This window comes from Mesoplodon mirus, assembly GCF_964341445.2.
Source record: "Mesoplodon mirus genome assembly, chromosome: 11".
NCBI classification, from domain to species: Eukaryota; Metazoa; Chordata; class Mammalia; order Artiodactyla; family Ziphiidae; genus Mesoplodon; species Mesoplodon mirus.
This window is the reverse complement of record NC_138987.1, coordinates 58,435,661-58,457,416: the sequence shown is the minus strand read 5'-3', so window position 1 is coordinate 58,457,416 and position 21,756 is coordinate 58,435,661. Positions and strand designations below refer to the sequence as shown.

Genomic DNA, 21,756 nt, shown 5'->3' with positions numbered 1-21,756 from the left:
GAATGGTGAGATAGTTCCCCCAGCTCTCCCGAGGTGGGGAGATAAGGTTTATGGCTCATTATCTGTGAGATGGTGGGCTGTGCAGACATACCTCTAATTACATTCCTCCTGGGCCTGACCCTGCCTTACACAGTCTTTTCCAGGAATTTCAGGCGTCTGAGCACCATTTATTTTCAGAAACCTGCTTCTCAGCACCTCCTCCCCCAGAGGGGGTCTCCTCCCACCCAGGCTTTGCCTTGCTCTTGTCCCCCTGAGGCCGCTCCCACTCTCCTCTGGGCCTTGGCTTCTGGGCTGGCCTGCCCCACTCAAGGTCTGAGTGAAAAGAGACCCAGCACAGCTCCTTTTGCAAAGGAGCATCTCCCCTTCCCTTTTCCCTCATTTCTACTACTACTCCTTGCATTAGCCGATCCTTCCTTCAGTCTAGCCTTTTCTCCCTTTCAATTCTTAAATTAAACTTCCACTTAATTTAATACTTATTTTCATTTTATATCCAGGTCATATTTTCTACATTAAAATATACCCATATAATAACTGTAAATGGAGTATAACGTTTAAAAATCGTGACTCACTATATTGTACACCTATAACATATGATATTGTACAACAACTATACTTCAATTAAAAGACTGTGGGGGCCTTCCCTGGTGGCGCAGTGGTTGAGAGTCCGCCTGCCGATGCAGGGGACGCGGGTTCGTGCCCCGGTCTGGGAAGATCCCACATGCCGCGGAGCGGCTGGGCCTGTGAGCCATGGTCGCTGAGCCTGCGCGTCTGGAGCCTGTGCTCTGCAACGGGAGAGGCCACAACAGTGAGAGGCCCGTGTACCGCAAAAACAAACAAACAAAAAAGACTGTGGATATTGACAAAAATTTTGGATTTTGGGAAAAATATATATATATTCATGCTGACTTCCCCCACCCCCTACACCCTCAGAGAAAAAAGTGAACTTTACACACCTTGAAAGATGGGATGCACAGAGAAAGATGGAATTGCACCCAAGTAACAAAGAACACAAAGAGACCCAACAGTAGACATGTCAGAAGCTCATAGGTGACAGCTCAGGGCTTGCAGCAGGAAGGAGGAGGCATGAAAAGACTAAAGTTTTGAAATGCTATCTCTGGTGCCACATTGAAAGGGAGAAAAGGCTAGACTGAAGGGAGGACTGGCTAATCCAAGGAACAGAATAATAGGAGTAGAGATGAATGAAGAGGGAAGAGGGAATGCTCCTTTGAAAGGAAAGCATTCCTTAAAGGAGCTGATGCTGTTTTGTTCATGGGTTGGTATCCAGTGAGGTAGACTCTGGAGAGCAGGTGAGGGTGGACTTATCATAGGAGCCCTTTAATGGAGGAGAGGGAGGTAAAAGACAGGGGGAAGGGTGAATTCTTGGAGAAGAGTTTATCGTTTTCACCCATCACAGCAATAGTCCTATATGGGGACTGCACAGGGGCAAAGAAAATCTCTTGCAAATATTATCATCATATAATTGATTTTATAGAGGAGAGAACAAAAGCTGAGCACTCAAGTCAGTGTGATTTCAAGCTTAATGCTTTCTCCAAGACATTGCAATCACTTTGGGAAGTTCAAAGTTCTAAAAACTGAATGAATTTAAATGTCATTAATAATAAAATGTAATTTCAAGGAATTTTAGAAATAAATGGGACTGGTCCTTCACTGTACAGATGAGACAGCTGTAGCTCTGTGAGGGGAAGTGACCTGTCCAAGGTCACACAGCAATTTAGAGACTGAGTTGAGACGAGAGCACAGGTTATTTGATTCCCCAATTTATGTTTTCCTGCTAGTCCGTATTGTTCCAAGAATTGCTGAAAACAATTCTCAAAATGAAAATGAATTCTCACGACAAAACCTAGAGCATTTTGGAGGTGGTGATGGAATTTGCAGAAGTGAAAGGGCTTGAGGGTGTGTTAACTCACAGGATTGTGGGAAGGGTGGGGTGCCAGGAAGTCAGCTGGCCAGTGAGCCAGCTTTCAGCTGTCCTGGGATTCCTAGGCCTCCCCAGATCAGCAGGGCAACTTCTGCAGGCCTTTTGGAAGTCATCTTCCTTTATCAGAGGTGCTGGCTGATGTGAGTCAAAGCTTTCATGCTGGCCTGGAGAATTTGCCTTCCTATCTCCAGCGTCTTTCAGTCTGTGTCTGGTTAGACTCAGGACTGGGAAACCCAGTGGGACTGGGAAACCTAACTGGGTTCTGGAGCTTGAAGAGTTGGGTTGAGTTCTGTTCCTGACACTTAGGTGCTGTGTGACCTTACAAAATGGGTTGAAAGTTTCTAAACTTCCGCACCCTAATGTGTAAGTAAGACTAACTGTACTTTCCTCATAGGTTTAATTGTGAGGATTCAATGGGGTTATAAAAGTCTATGGGGGGGGGGCTTCCCTGGTGGCGCAGTGGTTGAGAGTCCGCCTGCCGATGCAAGGGACACGGGTTCGTGCCCCGGTCTGGGAAGATCCCACATGCCATGGAGCGGCCAGGCCCGTGAGCCATGGCCGCTGAGCCTGCGCGTCCGGAACCTGTGCTCCGCTACGGGAGAGGCCACAACAGTGAGAGGCCCGCGTACCGCAAAAAAAAAAAAAAAAAAAAAAAGTCTATGGGGGCTTCTCTGGTGGCACAGTGGTTAAGAATCCGCCTGCCAATGCAGGAGACACGGGTTCGAGCCCTGGTCCGGGAAGATCTCACATGCCGTGGAGCAACTAAGCCCGTGCACCACAACTACTGAAGCCTGCGTGCCTAGAGCCGGTGCTCTGCAACAAGAGAAGCCACCGCAATGAGAAGTCCACGCACCGCAAGGAAGAGTAGCCTCCGCTCACCACAACTAGAGAAAGCCCGTGTGCAGCAACACAGACAAAAATAAATAAATAAATAAATTTATTAAGAAAAAAGTCTGTGGTTCAGGGAGTGCCTGGCATTATGGTACTACCCTGAAGGGATACAGAGAGAGGGAGGTGTACCGCAGGGAGGCGAGACACGGCTTTGGAGGCAGACAGGACCCAATTCTACTGTTGGAACGCAAGCTATTCTTAACCTTGATGCTCAGTTTCCTCAGCTCTAAAATGGAGATATTGCTTATTTCATAGTTTCTGTAAAGATGAAAAGTTGTCATGACTGCCTTAAGGAAACTCCTAGATCATTGGGGGTACTTGGACCCATGCCCAACTCTGGGAGACCCGGTGAGAGTCCAGGCTGGGAGACTGGGGGAGAAGCCAGGAGGGAAAGTCTGGGAGGGCTTCCTGTAGGAGGTATTTGGAGTGGAGCCAGGCTGGAGCGACAGAGAGAGAGGAGGAGGGCCTGGTGAAGAAACCAGGTGGAGAAAGAGTGTGTGTAGGAGCTGGCTACCAAGTGAACAGGGTCAGGCCATGGGTGGGGAGGTGTAGGGTTCATGTGGGGGCCATGGCTCCCATGGCCCCATGGGTCTAGGAGGAGGTCTGGGGAGTTTGACTTCTGCAGCGGGATACTTCTGAACCAGAAGCTCTGGAGCTCTGGTCTGGTAGGAAAATGGCCCTCTCCTCTGCCTCCCATGTTCTGGAGGCTGCTTCTGCTGTTCAAGCTTCTCTTAGCTTCCCGAGATGACCACCTGGGAAACCTGGGGAGGCAAGGAAGGAGAGGGCAGCACTTGTGTGACGCCTTGGGGAATCCTGGCCTCAGGCTGGAATCCTGTTGGGAATGCAGAAGCACACAGTGGGTTGTGTTGCCATGGGAGCTTGCCGAACACTTCCCTGGGGCTAAATTGGCTCCAGCTGGCCCAGACCAAGCCCAGTCCCACCTTCCAGGTCAGCAGCTTTGTCTAATTAGACCTATGATTGTGACAGTGTGTCCTGCTTTGGGGTCGTCTTAGCCCTTAGACACCAGGGAATCCCCGAAGAAATGTTGGTTATTGGGTGGTTGGTAGCAGGGCTTTCCTTGACCTGAGCTGCTCTCCCATTCTCCCTTTTACCTCCTTTCTAATAGATACACACACACACACACACACACACACACACACACACACACACGATGGCGGAGGCTGAGTCAATCCTTAGTGAATTCATCATATGTTGGTGCGGTGCCTTCTAAGCACTTTTGGAAACAGCATGCCCAGGCTTTTGGGCTTACCCCAGACTTGAGGTCAAGTCTTGAAGGACTTTTAGTTTCCTTATCTGTAAAATGGGATAATGTTACCTTCCTCCTGGGTTATTTTATGATTATAAATATGTAAGAGATCTGACACTTTGACCTTTAGTGGGAACCCAGCAAATGAAAGCTGTCATCATCATCACCATCATTCATTCCCTACATCACCACCACCACCACCACCATCATGATCGGCAGGGAAAGGAACCCTGGGTTGGGAGATGGGGAAGCAGAGGGTGTGTCAATAGGCAGAGCTCAGTTTACATGGCTGGCTCCCTGGGAATTGGATTTGCAAACTTCTCTTTTGCATAGTGGCAGAGTCTTGCATGTTATCCCTTTATTACTATCCCAGAGACTCCTTCTTATAGTCCCAATTGCCACCTCTCTCTAGTTAACCTCAGTCCTTCCAAACCAGTGCTGTCTCCCACCTGAGCATCTCCTGTGGGCTGAGTGGACACTGCAGAGGACACAGAGATGCATGAGACATGGTCCCATCCTGCAAGGACTTCAATTCTCACAAGGCAAAATGAATCAAAGCAGGTAGGTGTGAACACAAGTTCCATGGGGCGATGATCTCAAAGACAGTGAAGGGATGGGGGAGGCTTCACAGGGGGGTGGTGTGGTGAGAGTCGAGCTAACATTGATTGAAAACCTACAACTGTCAAGCACTGTTGTTCCCTTACCTGATGTTCAGACCAGTCCTCTTAGGTAGTTGCATTTTCAGCTGAGGAAAAGGAACCTCAGAGAGATTAAGTAGAGTGTCCAGCTTCACACAGTTGGGAAGTGGCTCCAAAATTCTTTTGATTGCATTCACTATCCTTTGGCCTTCAGTCACACCTGGCTGCAGAGCTGATGAACATGCATTAACAGGCTTGGTGAGCCCCACGAGTGAGGAGTCCACGGGGTTCAGATTCCAGTCCTCTTCACAGCTGTGTGGACCTTGGCACTTACCCATCCCTGCCTGGAGAGGTCTTTAAAAGCTTGCATGAGGTGACGTTTGCAGTGCACATAGTTGGCCTTAGGATGTGTGTCTGGGGCTCTGCCAACCCATCTATTGACCCTCTGCCACAACTTCCCAGATGATGATGCACATTGCACTTGTACAAAGCTTGAGCTTTGGGAGTTCCTTACTTACAGTGAGCAGAAGTCTCTCTCTGGGGGCTTCTTCCTGCTGGTGCTGGTCGCATCCCTTGTGCCACAGGGATGAATGTCCCTTCTTCTTCCCGGCAGTCCATGCCTCTTCTCCAGGGAACATGCTCTCAGTGCCAGCTGAAAATGCAACTACTTAAGAGGTCTATGGAATGTGGTTTCCATTCATCTCCTTATCCCAGACATCTCCTTGCATCAGCTCCCATTTGTCCAGGTCCCTTGTAAGAGTCAGACAAGAGCCAAACCCTGTTCTCCAAGAATGGCATGATCAGAGGGGAGGATATGGGCTCTCCCATGCTTGGATCTGCTGCCGAGGACCACAGAGGGTTTCACAGTTGCCTTGTCATGCTGTTGCTGGCATGAAGGTGTGCATGTGCATGCGTGTGTGATGAACAAAGGTAAGGTGATGGGTGTAAACAGTGTGTTCAGGGGAGGGTCTACACCTTCCCTCTGTGGCATGTACTCTGGGCCAGCGCCCTGCCAGGCAGAGGCTGGCACAAGAGATGGGAACCATACTCAGACACTAGAGGATGCTGTCCTGTCTGTGAGAAGCTATGGTCTGACGTCACTGAGATGAATGTGATGGCAGGGGAAGGTCCAGCAGCTCATGACAAGTGTGTGCAGCAACGTGGCTGGAGCAGAAGGTGCTAGGGTTCAGAAGGGAGCTACGGGAAGTGCCTATGTTGGACTCGGCCATGCAATCAACTGCCGTATCGTGTAGGTTCTTTCTTCTTACCGTCTTCTCTCCGCATGGCTCTTGGCACCCCACAAGCCTTCTCACTTGTGTGCTGCAATAGCCCCGTTTCTAGTCTCCTGCCAGTTTTTGCCCCTACAATCTAACCTACACATCGCAGCCCCCTGGATCTCCTTAAAGCACCGCTTTAACCATGTCCCCTCCTGCCCCACACCTTCCTTGGCCCCTGTGACCACCTTCCTGTTCCATGGGAATCCTGTTCTCATCCAATAACGTATTGCATTTCCATATCTTTCTTTTCTAAGCTCAATTCCATCAAGCCCAAGCTCATTTATTTTTATTTTTTTGATACTTTAGTTAATTAATTAATTTTTGGCTGCGTTGGGTCTTCATTGCTGCGCGCGGGCTTTCTCTAGCTGTGGTGAGCAGGGGCTGCTCTTCATTGCGGTGTGCAGGCTTCTCATTGCTGTGGCTTCTCTTGTTGTGGAGCACAGGCTCTAGGGTGTGGGCTTCAGTAGTTGTGGCACGTGGGCTCAGTAGTTGTGGCTCGCGGGCTCTAGAGTGCAGGCTCAGCAGTGGCGGTGAATGGACTTAGTTGCTCCACAGCATGTGGGATCTTCCCGGACCAGGGCTCGAACCCGTGTCCTCTGCATTGGCAGGTGGATTCTTAACCACTGTGCCACCAGGGCTTCTCTCCACGGTGGGCTGGGCCTTAGCTGTTTGCCTCCCATTCCTTCCTGTTTCAACCGCAGCTCTTCATTTCACCAGAACAGAATGGTCTCCCCAAACCAGAGCTTCCCCGCCAGGGTGGCTGGTCGCACCATTTGTGCCGAGAGTGGACTATATTTGTGTGATACATTGGGCCCACCAGCCCTCTGAGTGTCAGAGGGAGGCCTTGGGTGGCCAGAGCCTCTGGCCTGACCACAACTAGTCCCAAGCAGACCTTTTCATTTACCCCAGCTTACCATATACGAATGATCATTTCCTGTGAGTCACGACACTTGACCGTGGAGAGGGCTGGGAATGGCTTAAGCAGTGGCCGTTTCCCGGGGTGGGGTGGAATGAGATCCAGATACCCGGAGAACTCTCAGAGGACCACGCCTTGCCCATGATTTTTCATGACCCCACCAATGTTGTGCAACTTTCTCTTCTGTACTAGGTGTGGAAGGGTCACTGCTCCTGTATATCAGGAGAGCAAGAAAGGGCCCCTCCTCTTCACCCAGGGTTGGGAGGGGTGCCTGGGCTACTGTGTGAGAGTGGGCCCTACCCTGGGATCCTGGCAAGTACAGGGTATCAGGGCATTCAAAGGTTTTTTTGGTTTTTTTTTTGAATTGAAATATGGTTGATTTACAGTGTTGTGTTAGTCTCAGGTGTACGGCAAAGTGATTCAGTTATACATACGTAAATATATGTATATTCTTTTTCAGATTCTTTTCCATTATAGGTTATTACAAGGTATTGAATACAGTTCCCTGTGCTATACAGTAGGTCCTTGTTGTTTATTTATTTTATATACAGTAGTATCTGTTAATTCCAAACTCCTAATTTATCCCTCCCCAAAGGTTCTTGTCCAACCACACTAGTTATGTTTTTTTTTTAATATTTATTTTAATTAATTTAATTAATTAATTAGGTTGTGCCCGGTCTTAGTTGCGACAGGCGTGCTCCTTAGTTGTGGCTTGTGGGCTCGTTAGTTGTGGCATGCAAACTCTTAGTTGTGGCATGCAAACTCTTAGTTGCGGCATGTGGGATCTAGTTCCCTGACCAGGGATCGTACCCAGGCCCCCCGCATTGGGATTGCGGAGTCTTAACAACTGTGCCAACAGGGAAGTCCCTAGTTATGGGTTTTTAAGGGGGTGCCAGGCAGATGTTTTTCAGACCACAAAGAGCTCCCCTTTTCAAGCAGACCCCTAGATTTCTCTGAGGCTGGGGGGTGTGGGCTGAAAAATGGACAATCAGAAGTGCATCCCAGACAAGACCAACTTCAGGCAATGTGGCGGTAAGGGAGCTCACTTCAGTATGCTTCTCCACCTCACCAGTCCTCCTGCCTCCTTGGAGGACCGTTGGACCCAATGCTGACACTCTGCTCCTCTTCCCATCAAGGTATGGCCCACATCTCTCAAGCCCTGACCCTGATAGTGCCAGTTTGCTGATCTGACGACAGTCTCTGGGCTGCTAAACGCCCACACCATTCTTCTTGCTTCTCATCATTATACAGGAAGTGTGATAGAGTGGTTAGGGCCTTGGAGAAAGAGCCACACTGCTGTGTGAGTCTGGGTATGTTTCTTAGCCTCTCTGTGGCTCATCAGGTAAAAATGGTATTATAGCACTTACTTTATAGGGTTCTTATGTAGTGTAAATGAATTAATACTTGGAAGACATTTTTGTACCATATCAGTATTATTATTACCCTATTAGAATAAGTGGCATTATGTGTCTGTCTGTCTCTCCCTGCACACAGTGAAGACCATTGGGGACCCAATTCCCTCAGAGCCTTCCCAGCATGTGCCCAATATATAGCCAGCCACCAATATACTGAATTAATGATTAAGGACTCCTAATATTCACCTTTCAACAAAAGCCTTCAGACCACACCTTGCTTTGGTCATAGGAGGCTCCTACCTGTACTGAACTGGTGTGAAAGGAACCAAAAAACTATCTCACCACACTTTTTAGGCTACTGCCTGATAAGTAAATGAGTGGACAAGTGAATGAATGAGTGAACAAAAACAGGACGGAATAAAGGCCTGGGGTCCCTGCCCCTGACTCCCCACCTTGGTCCTCAGGTTGCTGGGCAGGATATTCAGAACAAAAGACCTCTGGACAATAGCTCCATTGCCCAGCAGCCCAGGCCACGGGTAATTCTCAGTGCTGGAGGGGGTGGTGGTGTGTGTGTGTGTGGGGCTGTAGCTGAGGCCCAGGTCCTTGCTGTTCCTTTTTCCCTCCTGCGCTCCTGACACACCTTTAGGAAAGCTTTCTTGCAGTGGAGCTGTGTAGCGGGGCTGGGCTGTGTGACTACTTCCTTAGGGTCCCATCCTCCTGGAGAGCCTTCTTCAGTGACTCCCTGCTTCCCACTTCCCATCACTCAGGCCTCTTGCATGCTGTCCTCGCCTCTATGAGTGGGACCCATTTGGGTCCTCTCTCCATCTCTGTCTATGTCCCTGGCCACCCCAGTGAAGTGTCAGGCTCTGGGGACTGGCCACTCTCTATTTTACCCCCTGAGGTGCAGGTGTATCATCCTTTCTGAGCAGGGACCCTGCAGTGCACTGGACTTGGGCTCTGACCTATTCTTCCAGGGGGAAGAGAAGAGTGTATTCCTGGAGGTCTTGGTGTGAGAGCAGAGCCAAAGCCAGGTGCTCAACCCTGGCTGCCCCAAGGAAGCTTTATAAAACATGCAGGTGCAGCCTGGGTGATTTTGGTGTGCATGCTCCAGACAGAGAATCAGAATTAAGGAGAAGGACTCTAACGGCTGAGCTAGGCTTGACTGCCCATCCAACGGATGGCCTCTTCTGGTTTGGTATCAGTGGAAGCGAGGGTGTGAGGATTGGAAGGTGAGTGGGAGACCTCATCATCTCCAGGCTGTCAGGCTTGTCTCCTTTCCTCCCTAAGAAGGTTTACCTCATGGGGAAGGTTCTCCCCATGCTTGTTCTAATAATTTCTAACCACATCTTCTATCAAAATCAAAATTTCGGTTCAGAGAACATTCGTGGATGCCTAATCAAAGCGTAAAGCTCTGTGATGGTAGAATATGGATCAAGGCTCTCAGAGTGGGGAGGATTGGGATGTTCTAGTCCAAACCCTTACCTGATTTAGGAATCCTCCTACAGTGAGCCCAGTGGACAGCTGGTTAGCACACCTTGGGCTCGAGACTTCTAGGGACAGGAGCTTGCTTCCTCTCTAGGCAGTCCATTCCCATCTGGGCTGGCTTTAGTCATCAGAGCCATGTTTATCATGAAGACAAATAGTCACCATTTGCTGAGCATTGACTATGAACAATTTTGGCCTTGAGGCACATGGCACAAAAATCAACAATCAAATCAGCTTTATTATATTCATGATGTGGCTTACTGATGGGTGTTCCCACCATCTGTGGCTTCCCACTTAAATGAATTATTCTTGCTGCCTTGGTGCTAAACTCAGCTATTTCCATGCCAACAATAAGATTTTAAATTGCTCATCTTTTAAACTGATTTCAGTGCTTTGGAGATGCTGCCCTGGTTACTAACCTAGAGGCAGGGAATCTACCTTCAACATCTAAACAAAATCTTCCCTTCTATCCCCTGACCCGTCTGCTGGCCCACGAAGTCTGTACTTTATATACGTGGCTAATTTATGCTTTTGTGGATTTTCTTTTTTGTAACAGCTTTATTGAGCTATAATTCACATACCGTACAATTCAACCATTTAAAGTGTACAATTCGATGGTTTTTACTATTTTCACAGGCTTGTACAACGATCACCATAATTAAATTTAGAACATTTTCATCACTCCAAAAAGAAACCCCATACTTGTACCAATTACCTCCATTCTCCCCAGCCTGGAGGTGGTTTGGCAACTGCAGATCTGTTTTCTGTCTCTACAGATTTACCTATTCTGGACGTTTCATATAAATAGAATCATGCAATATGAGATTTGCATTGTAGCATGTATCGGTGATTCACTCCTTTTTACTGAGAATGATATACCATCATATGGACATGTTGCATTTTGTTTCTCCATTCACCAGTTGGTGGACATTTGTGTTGTTTCCATTTTGGCTGCTGTGAATAGCACTGCTGCAAATGTGGTGTCTTTGTGTCACCATTCCTGATCACTGAGAAGAACGTGTTCAGACCATCTTTTCCGATGATTGTGAGTGATGTAGTGATAAGAGCTACCCTGCTCACGCATCTATGCCCTCAGCCTTGACACAACTGCTCAGGGCTTCAGGGCCTCCTCGGTGTCATCCTGTGCCATCACCATCGGGGTGGAGGGGGCACACGTCTCCTCTTTCCCTCTTCTGATCTCCAGGAAAGGCAGTTTGGAGCAGAATCCTCTGGGTTGGGCAGTCACCAAAAACAATTTCCCTTTCATTGAGTAGGCAGCAGTGTGCAGACCACAGTGGCCAGAGACAGTCTTACAAGGAGTTGTCCCCACGGGCCACCTTAGTCCAGTTTTCTGTTCCCTCACCACTAGGCCCTCGTCCTGGGGCCTCCCCCTATTGCCTACACCCCGGAATCCCAGGCAGAGGCCACCGGAGAGGGCAGCTTTGGTCTCTTCTCTTGCACCAAGGCTGGGCTAGGGGCATGGGGGAGGGGTTGGCTGGGGTCTCTGGGCAATAGGGAGCTGACAAGTGAGATGCAAACACTTCTGGCCCTGCATTGTCCTGGGCTGTCCCAGCAAAGAGGGACTCCCCCTGGGTGAGATCTGGGCTGCCCTACAGCCTGAAAACCACAGCGTCCCTTGTAGCCGGCTTTGTCCTCACCTTAAACAAAAGGCACTCCTGGAACCAGGGAACCAAGTGAGTTCGGGTGGAGGGGCTGAGATTTCAGGGAGGGCTCTGGGCTGCAGTTCTGTGCTCAGGACTTCAGGTGAGGTCTCTCCCCTCCAAGTCTGCCCAGGTGTACTCTGTTGGGGAGAAGTGGGGAGCTGGTCGTTCTCCCTCCCCAGGGCTGCCATACCTGTCTGACAAGCCCCTCCCTCTCTCCTTCCGCCTTCTCTGTGCCTGATTTGGCACCAGGCCCGTACCCCTCCCTTTGGTCTCAGGAAGGTGAAGTCTCTCTGCCCTGCATGGTGTGGGGGTTTGTTGGGGAAGGGGTAGCTTGCATTCAAATCACTCCTTGGAAAATTAAGCATTGTTTAAAGGGGCCGAGAGAGGGCCTGGTACAAACAGGTACTGCCTGGTTCTGCGTGGCAGGAGGCCAGGTCTGGGGAGGGTGGGGAGGAGAAAAGAGGGGAGGGGAGAAAGGGATGTGGTCACTGTGTCCCCTCTAAGAGTCTTTGGCTTTGTCTTTCCGGAAGGGACTTCAAAGTGTGTCCTTTTGTGTGTACGTGTGTGTGATCTGGTGTGTGTGATCCGAGGGGAGCTTATCTGTGTGTCTGTCTTTTTGGATTTGTCTGTCTTCCAAGGAGGGGGCTTCTGGTCTCGCTGTCCCTCTGTAGGGGTCTCTATGTCTGTCCTCTGGAACCCTGGGTGTCTTTACTGGAGAAGGATAGGGAGGCATCTGCACATCTGCCCCCTCGTGATAGGTGGTCAGGGTAGCAGTCACCCTCTCCCCTGGGTTGGGGGTTGGGGGCTGTGGGCGACCTGTCTCTCTACCCCCAGGGGATCTGTTGGTCTCTAGTTAACAGCCATCCAGTCCCCACTTTATGCCCTGCAGGATCTTTCAGAGAATCAAGCCCCAGCCATTAGAGAATCGAAGCTGGAATCTCTGCCTCCGGGACCCAAACCTCCTGTTTTCCACCCACAGCCTGCCACACCCAGGCCTGGGTGCCTTACTCAGCTCCCCATTCTCCAGCCTTCTGCAGGTGCATGCTGTGCCCCAACCCACTCTCCTGACTCATTCTCATAATGGGTTTGTGGAGACAGGTGCAGGGACTCTTCCCCTTCTCCTCTGGCCATCTGGGGGCCTGGGAAGAGACAGAGAAGGAGGGCCCAGGTGGCTGCAGGTTGACTCACCATCGGTGCCCCCAACTCCACAGTCCTGCCTCCTTTCCTGGGACTCACCCACTGGGAGCTATAGGAATGACTCCCCCAAGCAGCAAGGAGAGCGATGAGATGAAGTTCCCGATGACGTAGCTGTCTGCTCTCCTGAGCTCTCCCAGCCTGCCCTTTTGCTCTTGTTCATCCTTCTCTGTGCCTTTCAGCCCGGCCCGGGGAATCCTGTGATTTTTTTTTTTTTTTTTTTTTTTTGCCGTACGCGGGCTTCTCACCGTTGTGGCCTCTCCCGTTGCAGAGCACAGGCTCCGGACGCGCAGGCTCAACGGTCATGGCTCAGGGGCCCAGCCGCTCCGTGGCATGTGGGATCTTCCCAGACCGGGGCACGAATCCGTGTCCCCTGCATCGGCAGGTGGACTCTCAAACACTGCGCCACCAGGGAAGCCCAATCCTGTGATCTTGGGAAGACAGAAAGACACGGGGTTGTGTCCAGGAAAAGTGCTGTGTTGGACCTCACGTTAACTTGCACGTACAGCCCCAGAGGGAGGACAGCCTGTGTGTGTGTGTGTTCATTCATTCATTTCCCAAATGTTTACCCAGCCCCTCTTGGCATTGCACCAAGGGCTGAGGGCACAGCAGTAACTGAGGAGAGACTAGGCAAATGGTTGACCTCGAGTTCATGGATTCGGAACCCAGCCCTGTCCTCCAACCCGGGCAGACCCTCGTAATCACTCGAAGTGGAGAGAACAACACGAAGGACACGGGGTGGTGCCTCTGGGGTGTCAGCTGCTCAGAGGAGACCCAAATGCCACAGATCCCTTTCCTGCTCTGCTTCCCAGTCTGTGCATTTATTTCCCACAGGAGGGAAGGAGATAAGACCCAGGATTCAGGGTTGCAGTGGCTGGGCCACCCCGCAAGGCTCTGTTAGGGAACAGGTAGAGGCTGGCAGCCCTTGCACTTCTCACATTCACTGAGTTACCCTTTCCTGGGCTCTGCGGTGGTGCAGGGGTGGGCTCCGGGGCGGGAGCAGCTCTCTGCTGCCCCCACCTGAGGCCGGCCTGTAGGTGGTAGGTATCAGGTGTCAGGTTAGGCCCTGCCCCCTCAGGGCCTAGCCACTCTGCTACAAGGCCGATCCCCTCCTCCTGGGCTGGGCTCTTTTTTATAAAAGGCCATCCGGGGAGCTGTACCCCACCTAGGAGCAGCTTCGCACCTCCTCGAGTCTCTGTGTGCTTCGGCCTCCTCGCCTCCTCTCCAGCCTCCACCATGTCCGTCAGGGTGACCCAGAAGTCCTACAAGGTGTCCACCTCCGGCCCCCGGTCCTTCAGCAGCCGCTCGTTCACCAGTGGGCCGGGCGCCCGAATCAGCTCCTCGGCCTTCTCCCGGGTGGGCAGCAGCAGCAGCTTCCGGGGCGGCCTGGGCAGCAGCATGAGTCTGGCTGCAGGTTACGGTGGGGCCCCGGGTCTAGGGGGCATCACAGCTGTCACGGTGAACCAGAGCCTGCTGAGCCCCCTCAAGCTGGAGGTGGACCCCGACATCCAGGCCGTGCGCACCCAGGAGAAGGAGCAGATCAAGACCCTGAACAACAAGTTCGCCTCCTTCATCGACAAGGTGAGGGCTCCCCCTGCGTGGCCCGCGGTGCCTGGGGCCGGACCAGGATCCCAGCCCTTTCTCTTGGTCACCCCACCCTCGGTGGGCACATCTCCAGCCCCTCCCTGGCGTCCTGCTGGCCCCACTCACTCTGGCAACACTCCCGCTTCCGACGGATGTCTCGGCGCCCTCCCCCGGGCCCCATGCACTTTGGTTTGGGCTGGGGAAGGGATAGAGAGCGGGTCTGGGCGGCTTCTGCCGCTAAATCTTGGGGCTCCCTCCCTCCCTCGCCCATCTCACCCCAACTCGAGGTCTGATCGTCTGTAAAGCTTTCAGCTCTGGAAGAGTCCCAGCTGTTCAGCTGGCGGGTGGGAGGGCAGTTCCTCCCTCAGGTTCACCCTTCTTCCTAGCATGGCCCCAAGGGCTTCTCAACAGCGCTCCTGTGCTTTAAATTTTTTTTTTTTAATAGGAGATTGATAGGATTCTGGAGAAGGAAGCGGCTGTCTTGATTCAAACAGGCAAATATTGATCCAGGCCTTCGGCGTACCGGGGCCCGAGTGTTGGGGGCATCAATATGAGTCATAACTTGGCCAGGTCCCCGGGAGCCGGCCGTGTGGGCGGCGCCGGGCGGGGCCGAGACCCGCCCCCACCGAGGGCTGAGGGGCCGAGGCCCGAGGTACTGGGGACCCGCTTCTCTGCCTGGGGGCGTGTATCGGGGGCGGGTGGACGCCAGGGCCTGGCTTTAGGAAAGCCCACCCAGGATTCAAAGTCTGCGGGCGTGCGACACCCCACCTGCGTTTCACATCCTGTTAAGCCCCACGATTTACGGCTTTAGATAAGGCGTCTGTCCGCCAGCGCCCCTCTCCCCGCTCGGCCCTTGTCCCTCTCACTCTTCCCTACTATCCCGGCCCCGCCCCAACGAACTGGCTTTGCTTTCCCAGGGAATGCGTCAGGCCTGGTTTTGCAGCCTCGGGGGTTTGCCTTTCTCAGGGGCCCCAGGGCCCCCAGCGCGCCGGAGGATCAGCCCCTCCCTGCTGACTGGCTCCTGGGAGGCATTTTGGGAGCGGAAGGAGGGAAATCCTGGGGCAGATTAGCGCCTTTAGGAATTGGAGTCCCCCGGGAAACCGGCGCTCCCCTGATTTTGGGAAGTGCTTGCTGGTTCCTTGGCTTTAAGCAACCTTCACTTTACTTCTTGACTGCGTTTTGCTAGCTCTGGGGTCCTCCCAGTGAGTAGCTAAGCACAGACCGAAGGTTCCCAGTGCTCCGCCCTTTCCTTTGATGGACTCCTTTGCTAAATCTGATTTCCTCATCTACAAAATGGGCACGCTAATCCCTAAGTCAAAGAGGTTTTGCCTATTCAAGCATATAATGTATGTAAGAGCTTAGCAGTGTTTGGCCTACATTAAACAGTCTAATAAGGCTAAATGTTATTATAACTTAGTTTTTATAGTTTTGGGGCAGAATGAGCTGGGGAAGAAAGAGATTTACAGAGAGGGATTTGCTGGATCTGGACCAGACCCTTAAGATAACCTTCTAAGTCCTCCCAATTTAAAAGAAGTCCAACTTTGGGTTGTTTTTTTAAAAAAAAAAAAAGTCCTTCCTCTTCTTGGAACCAGTTTATTATTCTTTCTTTTTAAAAATTTCTCTTCCAAGATGCCTTAATTTCATCCTAAAATCTGGATTCCTTGAGCCCCAAGGAACCTAGGACCTTTGTGTTTGGGACAGAAGGACAAGGTTGTGGATTTGGGGTGGGGTGGGATAGGGCGGGGTTGGATGTTGGAGAACTCAAAGGGAGGGCTGTGGGGAGGAGGGTCTTCAGTTTGCAGATGGATTTACCGTGTTTCTTGCCTCTTCCCCGGCTAAAAGTGACTTCTTCACAGGGGTGGGGCTCTGGATAGGGCTCGCCAGAGTTCTTCTAAGCCATTGCAGGGCTGAGGAGACCCAGGCTCAGAGAGGGGAAGCAATTCAAGATCAGGTAGCAGTGTTTGGCTAAAACCTAGGTCTTCAGGCAAATGCTCTCCAGGCTGTAGGGCTAAAGTTTCCTATAGTCAATGAGTCCCTCAAAGCCACTCCAAATAATAATCATGATGATAATATTATTTGCTGTGAACAATCTACATATTTTTCAATCATATATAAAGTGTTAATTAAAACTTGGCTACTTTTATTGACTGCAGTATACAATCGAAGTCAATAAGAACCATTTGTTTTGCAAATATAGCTTCAACATAACTGCTAGCTATCCTCTTACAACCATGTATCCCCTTCTTTCCCCCCACAACTCAGCACTAATGGGGTTCCAGAGACCCCACTGCTTGGGGAGTGGATGAGGGGAAAAGACAGTGCTTGCTTTATGCCAGACTTTGAGCCCTGGCCTGATGTGCGATGTGGACCTTTCTGCCTCATCATGCAGGTACGGCACCTGGAGCAGCAGAACAAGATTTTGGAGACCAAATGGAACCTCCTGCAGCAGCAGAAGACAGCCCGGAGCAACATAGACAACATGTTTGAGAGCTACATCAACAACCTCCGGCGGCAGCTGGAAACCCTGGCCCAGGAGAAGCTGAAGCTGGAAGTGGAGCTTGGCAACATGCAGGGGCTGGTGGAGGACTTCAAGACCAAGTGAGCCTCTGTCCTCCCCAACTGAAGTCATCCCACCCTGCCCGGCCCCTTGGGACCAGAGGCCTAAGACACCAAGGCCCTCTGCTTGCTGGGCAGTTCAGTCTTATATAATTAGGGTGACCCCAGGACAAGGTTTTCTCAGGACAGTCTAGGTTTATGTCCATTGTTAATAGCACCTCCCTTCCCCCTTCAATCTCAGAGCTGTCCCAATTTGGACAACAAATTATCTGCTAATGTTTACACAGTAAACCTAAAATGGGAGACAAAGGTAGCCAACATGCGCTCTTGTATACTAATAGCCCTAGACTCTATTTCTTCCTTACCCCTGATTTCCAGCACATTCCAGAAAGTTCTGTCTGAGGTTTCATGTCAGTGCCTGTTGCTAATCCTCCTCACATGCCTAATCCAATGTGTATTTGTGGATCTGGAGAGAGATTTCCTGCTCCAGGCCCCCCACTGGCTGATGATAGCGTGGAGTAAGGGTGGGGAAACAGTAGCTGGTTGGGGCAGAAGGACCAGACCAGCCATCTCATATCTTCTTGTATTTCCATTAACTGAATTTTCTAGCTATCCTTGTCCCCCTGGAAAGACCCACAGCAATCTCGCCTTTGCCTCCATCCTCTGATTATATCTCTTTCTCACCAGGTATGAGGAAGAGATCCAAAAGCGCACAGACATGGAGAATGAATTTGTCATCATGAAGAAGGTGAGGGAGTACCCATTCCCCCACCAGACACTGGAGGCTGGCGCTTAGAGACTCAGGCTAGAGGCTTTCTGTTCTTAAATGTTTCTAAGTAATGGGACAACATTTGGGTGCCTCCTAGGTATCTAGCATAGAAGGACAGAGAGGCAGTTAGGTGCATTTGGACAGAACTCTGGACATCAATGTTGGGACACGGTTAAGAAAACGGAGCAGTAGAATTTGAGGTCTAGCTATAGAAGGCTTCCTGGAGGAGGAGGAGGACAGAGGAGGAGAAGGAGGAGGGGAGGGGGAGGGGAGTGGGGGAGAGGGAAGGGTGTGTAGGAAGCAGAGGTAAAAGTGCTGGGGCTGGGGATGCAGGTGTGATGGGGCAGAGACTGGACTGGGTCAGGCCACACACAGTGAGGTGGGGAAGACAATTAGTTAGAAAGTTCTAAGTCCAGGCCATTGGGTGCCCCTGGCTTGGGGTCAGGAGTGGGCACTCAGCTCAGGCTCCCCTCCCCCTGCCCCGCAGGATGTGGATGAAGCTTACATGAACAAGGTAGAGCTGGAGTCCCGCCTGGAAGGGCTGACTGACGAAATCAACTTCTACAGGCAACTGTATGAAGAGGTACGTTCTTGGGCGCTGGTGACTGAGGTTCCCCAACCCCATCAGAGGCCCTTCCCAGCCCCCAGCGCACCAACAGAAAAGGGCCCACCACTGAATAATTACAGCTGCCAATAGTAGCCCGGCATGGATGTTCTATCCCCCTACATGAGGGAGGGTTTATTATCCCACTTCACAGGTGAGAAAATGGGCTCAGAGAACTGAAATAGCCTGTCCAAGGTCATCATACACAGAGTGGTGACCCAGCTGCAGCTCAGGCCTGCTCTGTCCCCAGGGCCTTAGTTAGATCTTTGGGCCGAATGAGAGCCCTCTGTGGGCACCATACTGGTAGCTGAGAGCGCGGAAGGGCTCTGCCCCTCTGGTTTCTCACCCAAAGCCAGATTTCCTTTTATCCCGGCCTCATTTCATCTTTACTTCCCTCCAAGTTCCAGGTCTTTGACCCATCTTCCTTCTTTAGGAACTTTGCCTTCCCACTGTCTTGTCCTTTATGGAAGGCCCTTCTGCAGAAGGGAACTCCTTGTGTGCGGGCCCAGGGCCTCACCACCTCCCCTCCCCACCACAGGAGATCCGCGAGATGCAGTCACAGATTTCTGACACCTCTGTGGTCCTGTCCATGGACAACAGCCGCTCTCTGGACCTGGATGGCATCATCACCGAGGTCAAGGGCCAGTATGAGGAGATTGCCAACCGCAGCCGGGCTGAGGCTGAGACCATGTACCAGACCAAGGTGAAGAGCAGGGTCACTATAGGCTGGTGTTCCCCTTCTGGCTAGTTCTGTGCCCTAGTCCTTGAGGAGGGAGCAGGATTTCAAACTTGACTCTGACTGCTGCGAGCTGGGCTGCCGAGTAGTGCTGGGGGACAGGGACGTCCCTGTGCCCAGAGGTGTAGAGGCGGGTAGGGGAGAGATGACCTGGGTTCTGGTGACTTGGCTGAGAGGGCATTCTCCCTCGGAGGGACCGGGGTGGTCCCCTCTCAACCTCACTCCTTGTCTCACATCTGCAGTACCAGGAGCTGCAGACCTTGGCTGGGAAGCACGGGGATGACCTCCGTCGCACGAAGACGGAGATTTCTGAGATGAACCGGAACATCAACCGACTGCAGGCTGAGATCGAGGGCCTCAAAGGCCAGGTATGGGCTGGGCTGGGGGTGGGAGAGGGTTTTGGGACACCTCCGGGTGAGAGGAGATAATGCAGGAGGAGTGAGGGGTCTGGTGGTTGGGGAAGGAATCCTAGACCTGAGTCAGGAATTGGAGGGGCAGCTAGAGTCCAGACCGCTCCTGGGAGGCTGAGGGGTGCCGAGGAGGGCCCTGTGTGAGGGGCCGGGCAGGTAGGTTGGGGGTCCAGGATGGGTCCCCCAAGCCTGCTTTATTATATCTGTCTTATATATCAGGGTAAGATTGGGCTCTGATGCTTTAAGGAAGTTTAGAAAGCAGAGATCTAGTCCAGCTGGGGGTGGGGATAATACCGCACAGCGTCCCCGGTGAGAAGTTTGTGCGGGGAAGTGCCTGGAAGCTGCTCATATTTCCCCGTTCCGCTTCGTTCCGCTTCCTGAATCTCACCCACCTGCAGCATTTTTTTTTTTTTTTGCGGTACGCGGGCCTCTCACTGCTGTGGCCTCTCCCATTGTGGAGCACAGGCTCCGGACGCGCAGGATCAGCGGCCATGGCTCACGGGCCCAGCCGCTCCGCGGCATGTGGGATCTTCCCGGACCGGGGCACGAACCCGTGTCCCCTGCATCGGCAGGTGGACTCCCAACCACTGTGCCACCAGGGAAGCCCTGTAGCATTTTCTTGGATTGAGCCAGGTGGAGTTGGTCAGTCCAGGTCAGGGAGAGGGGGTCCCTAAAGGATGGGAAAGGGAGAGCGGGTGCAGGGGGAGGAGGGGAGGAGGCAAGCAGACTCTGCTCTAACTGCTTACCTGTCCCCTCCCCGCCCAGAGGGCTTCCCTGGAGGCCGCCATCGCCGATGCTGAGCAGCGTGGAGAGCTGGCTGTCAAGGATGCTCAGGCCAAGCTGGCCGAGCTGGAGGCCGCTCTGAGAACCGCCAAGCAGGACATGGCGCGGCAGCTGCGCGAATACCAGGAGCTGATGAATGTCAAGCTGGCCCTGGACGTGGAGATCGCCACCTACCGCAAGCTGCTGGAGGGCGAGGAGAGCCGGTGGGTGTGGGCGTTCTCTGACCATCCCTGGTGCCCCATCCCTGGACCTGGGGTGGGGAGGGGTGGGGAGGGGTGGGACTTGAGTCCTGTTGTCCTGGGATAGGGCCAGGGGTTGGTCCTGACATCCCATGTGTCCTCTGGGTACAGGCTGGAGTCTGGGATGCAGAACATGAGCATCCACACCAAGACCACCAGCGGGTACTCAGGTGAGTATCTTGGTGCTGGGGGGGCAGGGCAGGAGGGCAGCTCCTATACAGTTCCCTCCGGTATAGCTGAGGAACCTGGGGTCCAGTTAAATGTCTTGTCCAAGGTCACGGAGCTAATAGCAAAGCTCTTTCCCGCCTTGCTCCTGGTTTTCCCCAACCATCTTGGAGGAGTGAACCAGGGTGGTTCCCTATCCCTGGGGACCATGTCCGTCCGGAGTAGCAGGGAGAAGTGGGCGTGGCACCTGATGTGTGCATGGGCTCCTGTGCTCACATGGCTGCCTCTGTTCCTGACCAGGTGGGCTGACTTCAGCCTATGGGACCCCTGGCTTCAACTACGGCCTGAGCTCCTACCAGGCCAACTTGGGCTCTGGAGGGAGCTCTGGCTCCTTCAGCCGTACCAGTTCCAAGGCTGTGGTTGTGAAGAAGATTGAGACCCGTGATGGGAAGCTGGTGTCCGAGTCCTCTGACATCCTGCCTAAGTGAAAGGCTCCTGCGACCCCTCCCGGCCTCCCGGCTCACTTGCTCCTGCAAGAAGGAGTTATGCAAGGGAGTGTTGGAACCAAAGACCTGAGGCTCAGTCCCATCCTTAGCCCACCCCTGGGGGAGTCAACTGCCTGGGGCTCCCTCTCTTGCCCACGCCCCCAACTTAAAAGCCAATCCAAGTGTCTTTTTCAGAATAAAGCTTCAGCTGGCTCTGCCAACACATTTTGCTGTGTGCAGCCCTTGTCTGTCAATGGGGGGGGAGAGAGGTGGTCAAGAGGCCTCCCTCTGGGATCAGAAGGCTGGGGTTGGGGGACACGTGGAGGAAAGCCTGGCCTCCTCCAGGCTGTTCCCAGAGAGACTTCTTTGCTGAAAAACTTCGTTGATGCCTTGGTTTCAAATACCCCATTTCATTTGATCTGTGCAACAAACCCTGTTGGGGCGCAGAGCAGGTTTTAGATTGGAATATCAGGAGATTTCCTTTCCCATAGACCTCACAGGAGGTCGGCATCAGGAACAGGGCCAGAGAGACCAAGTAATTAGCCTAATTAAAAAGTGGCTGACTGGGATTTGAACCCAGGACCGTCCAGTTCTCAAGCCTGTCCTCCTCCTCAGCCAGGCACATGGCATTTCCTCAGTGGCCAGAGGTGTCTTTGTACATCTTCATTCCTTAGCAGCTGGGGACAAGGAATCCTGGTTTTCCCATCCCTTCAGAGGCCCAGAGTCCATTTGCAGCAGCTGGGTGTGTCACACCCACAATTTCTAAAAGCCAAGATAGTATAGGATTTGGCACTGACAG

General features: G+C 52.3%; 1 protein-coding gene across 1 annotated transcript; it reads left to right on the top strand.

The window, feature by feature from the left end:
- Window positions 1-13,781: 13,781 nt before the first annotated feature.
- KRT8 (keratin 8) lies at window positions 13,782-21,182 on the top strand. Its single transcript, XM_082636789.1, has 9 exons — window positions 13,782-14,207; window positions 16,600-16,808; window positions 17,454-17,514; window positions 18,023-18,118; window positions 18,678-18,842; window positions 19,118-19,243; window positions 20,051-20,271; window positions 20,419-20,477; window positions 20,773-21,182. Exons 1-9 carry the CDS (start codon window positions 13,863-13,865, stop codon window positions 20,958-20,960), a joined length of 1,470 nt encoding a protein of 489 aa, XP_082492915.1. The 5' UTR covers window positions 13,782-13,862; the 3' UTR covers window positions 20,961-21,182.
- The last annotated feature ends 574 nt before the right edge of the window (window positions 21,183-21,756 follow it).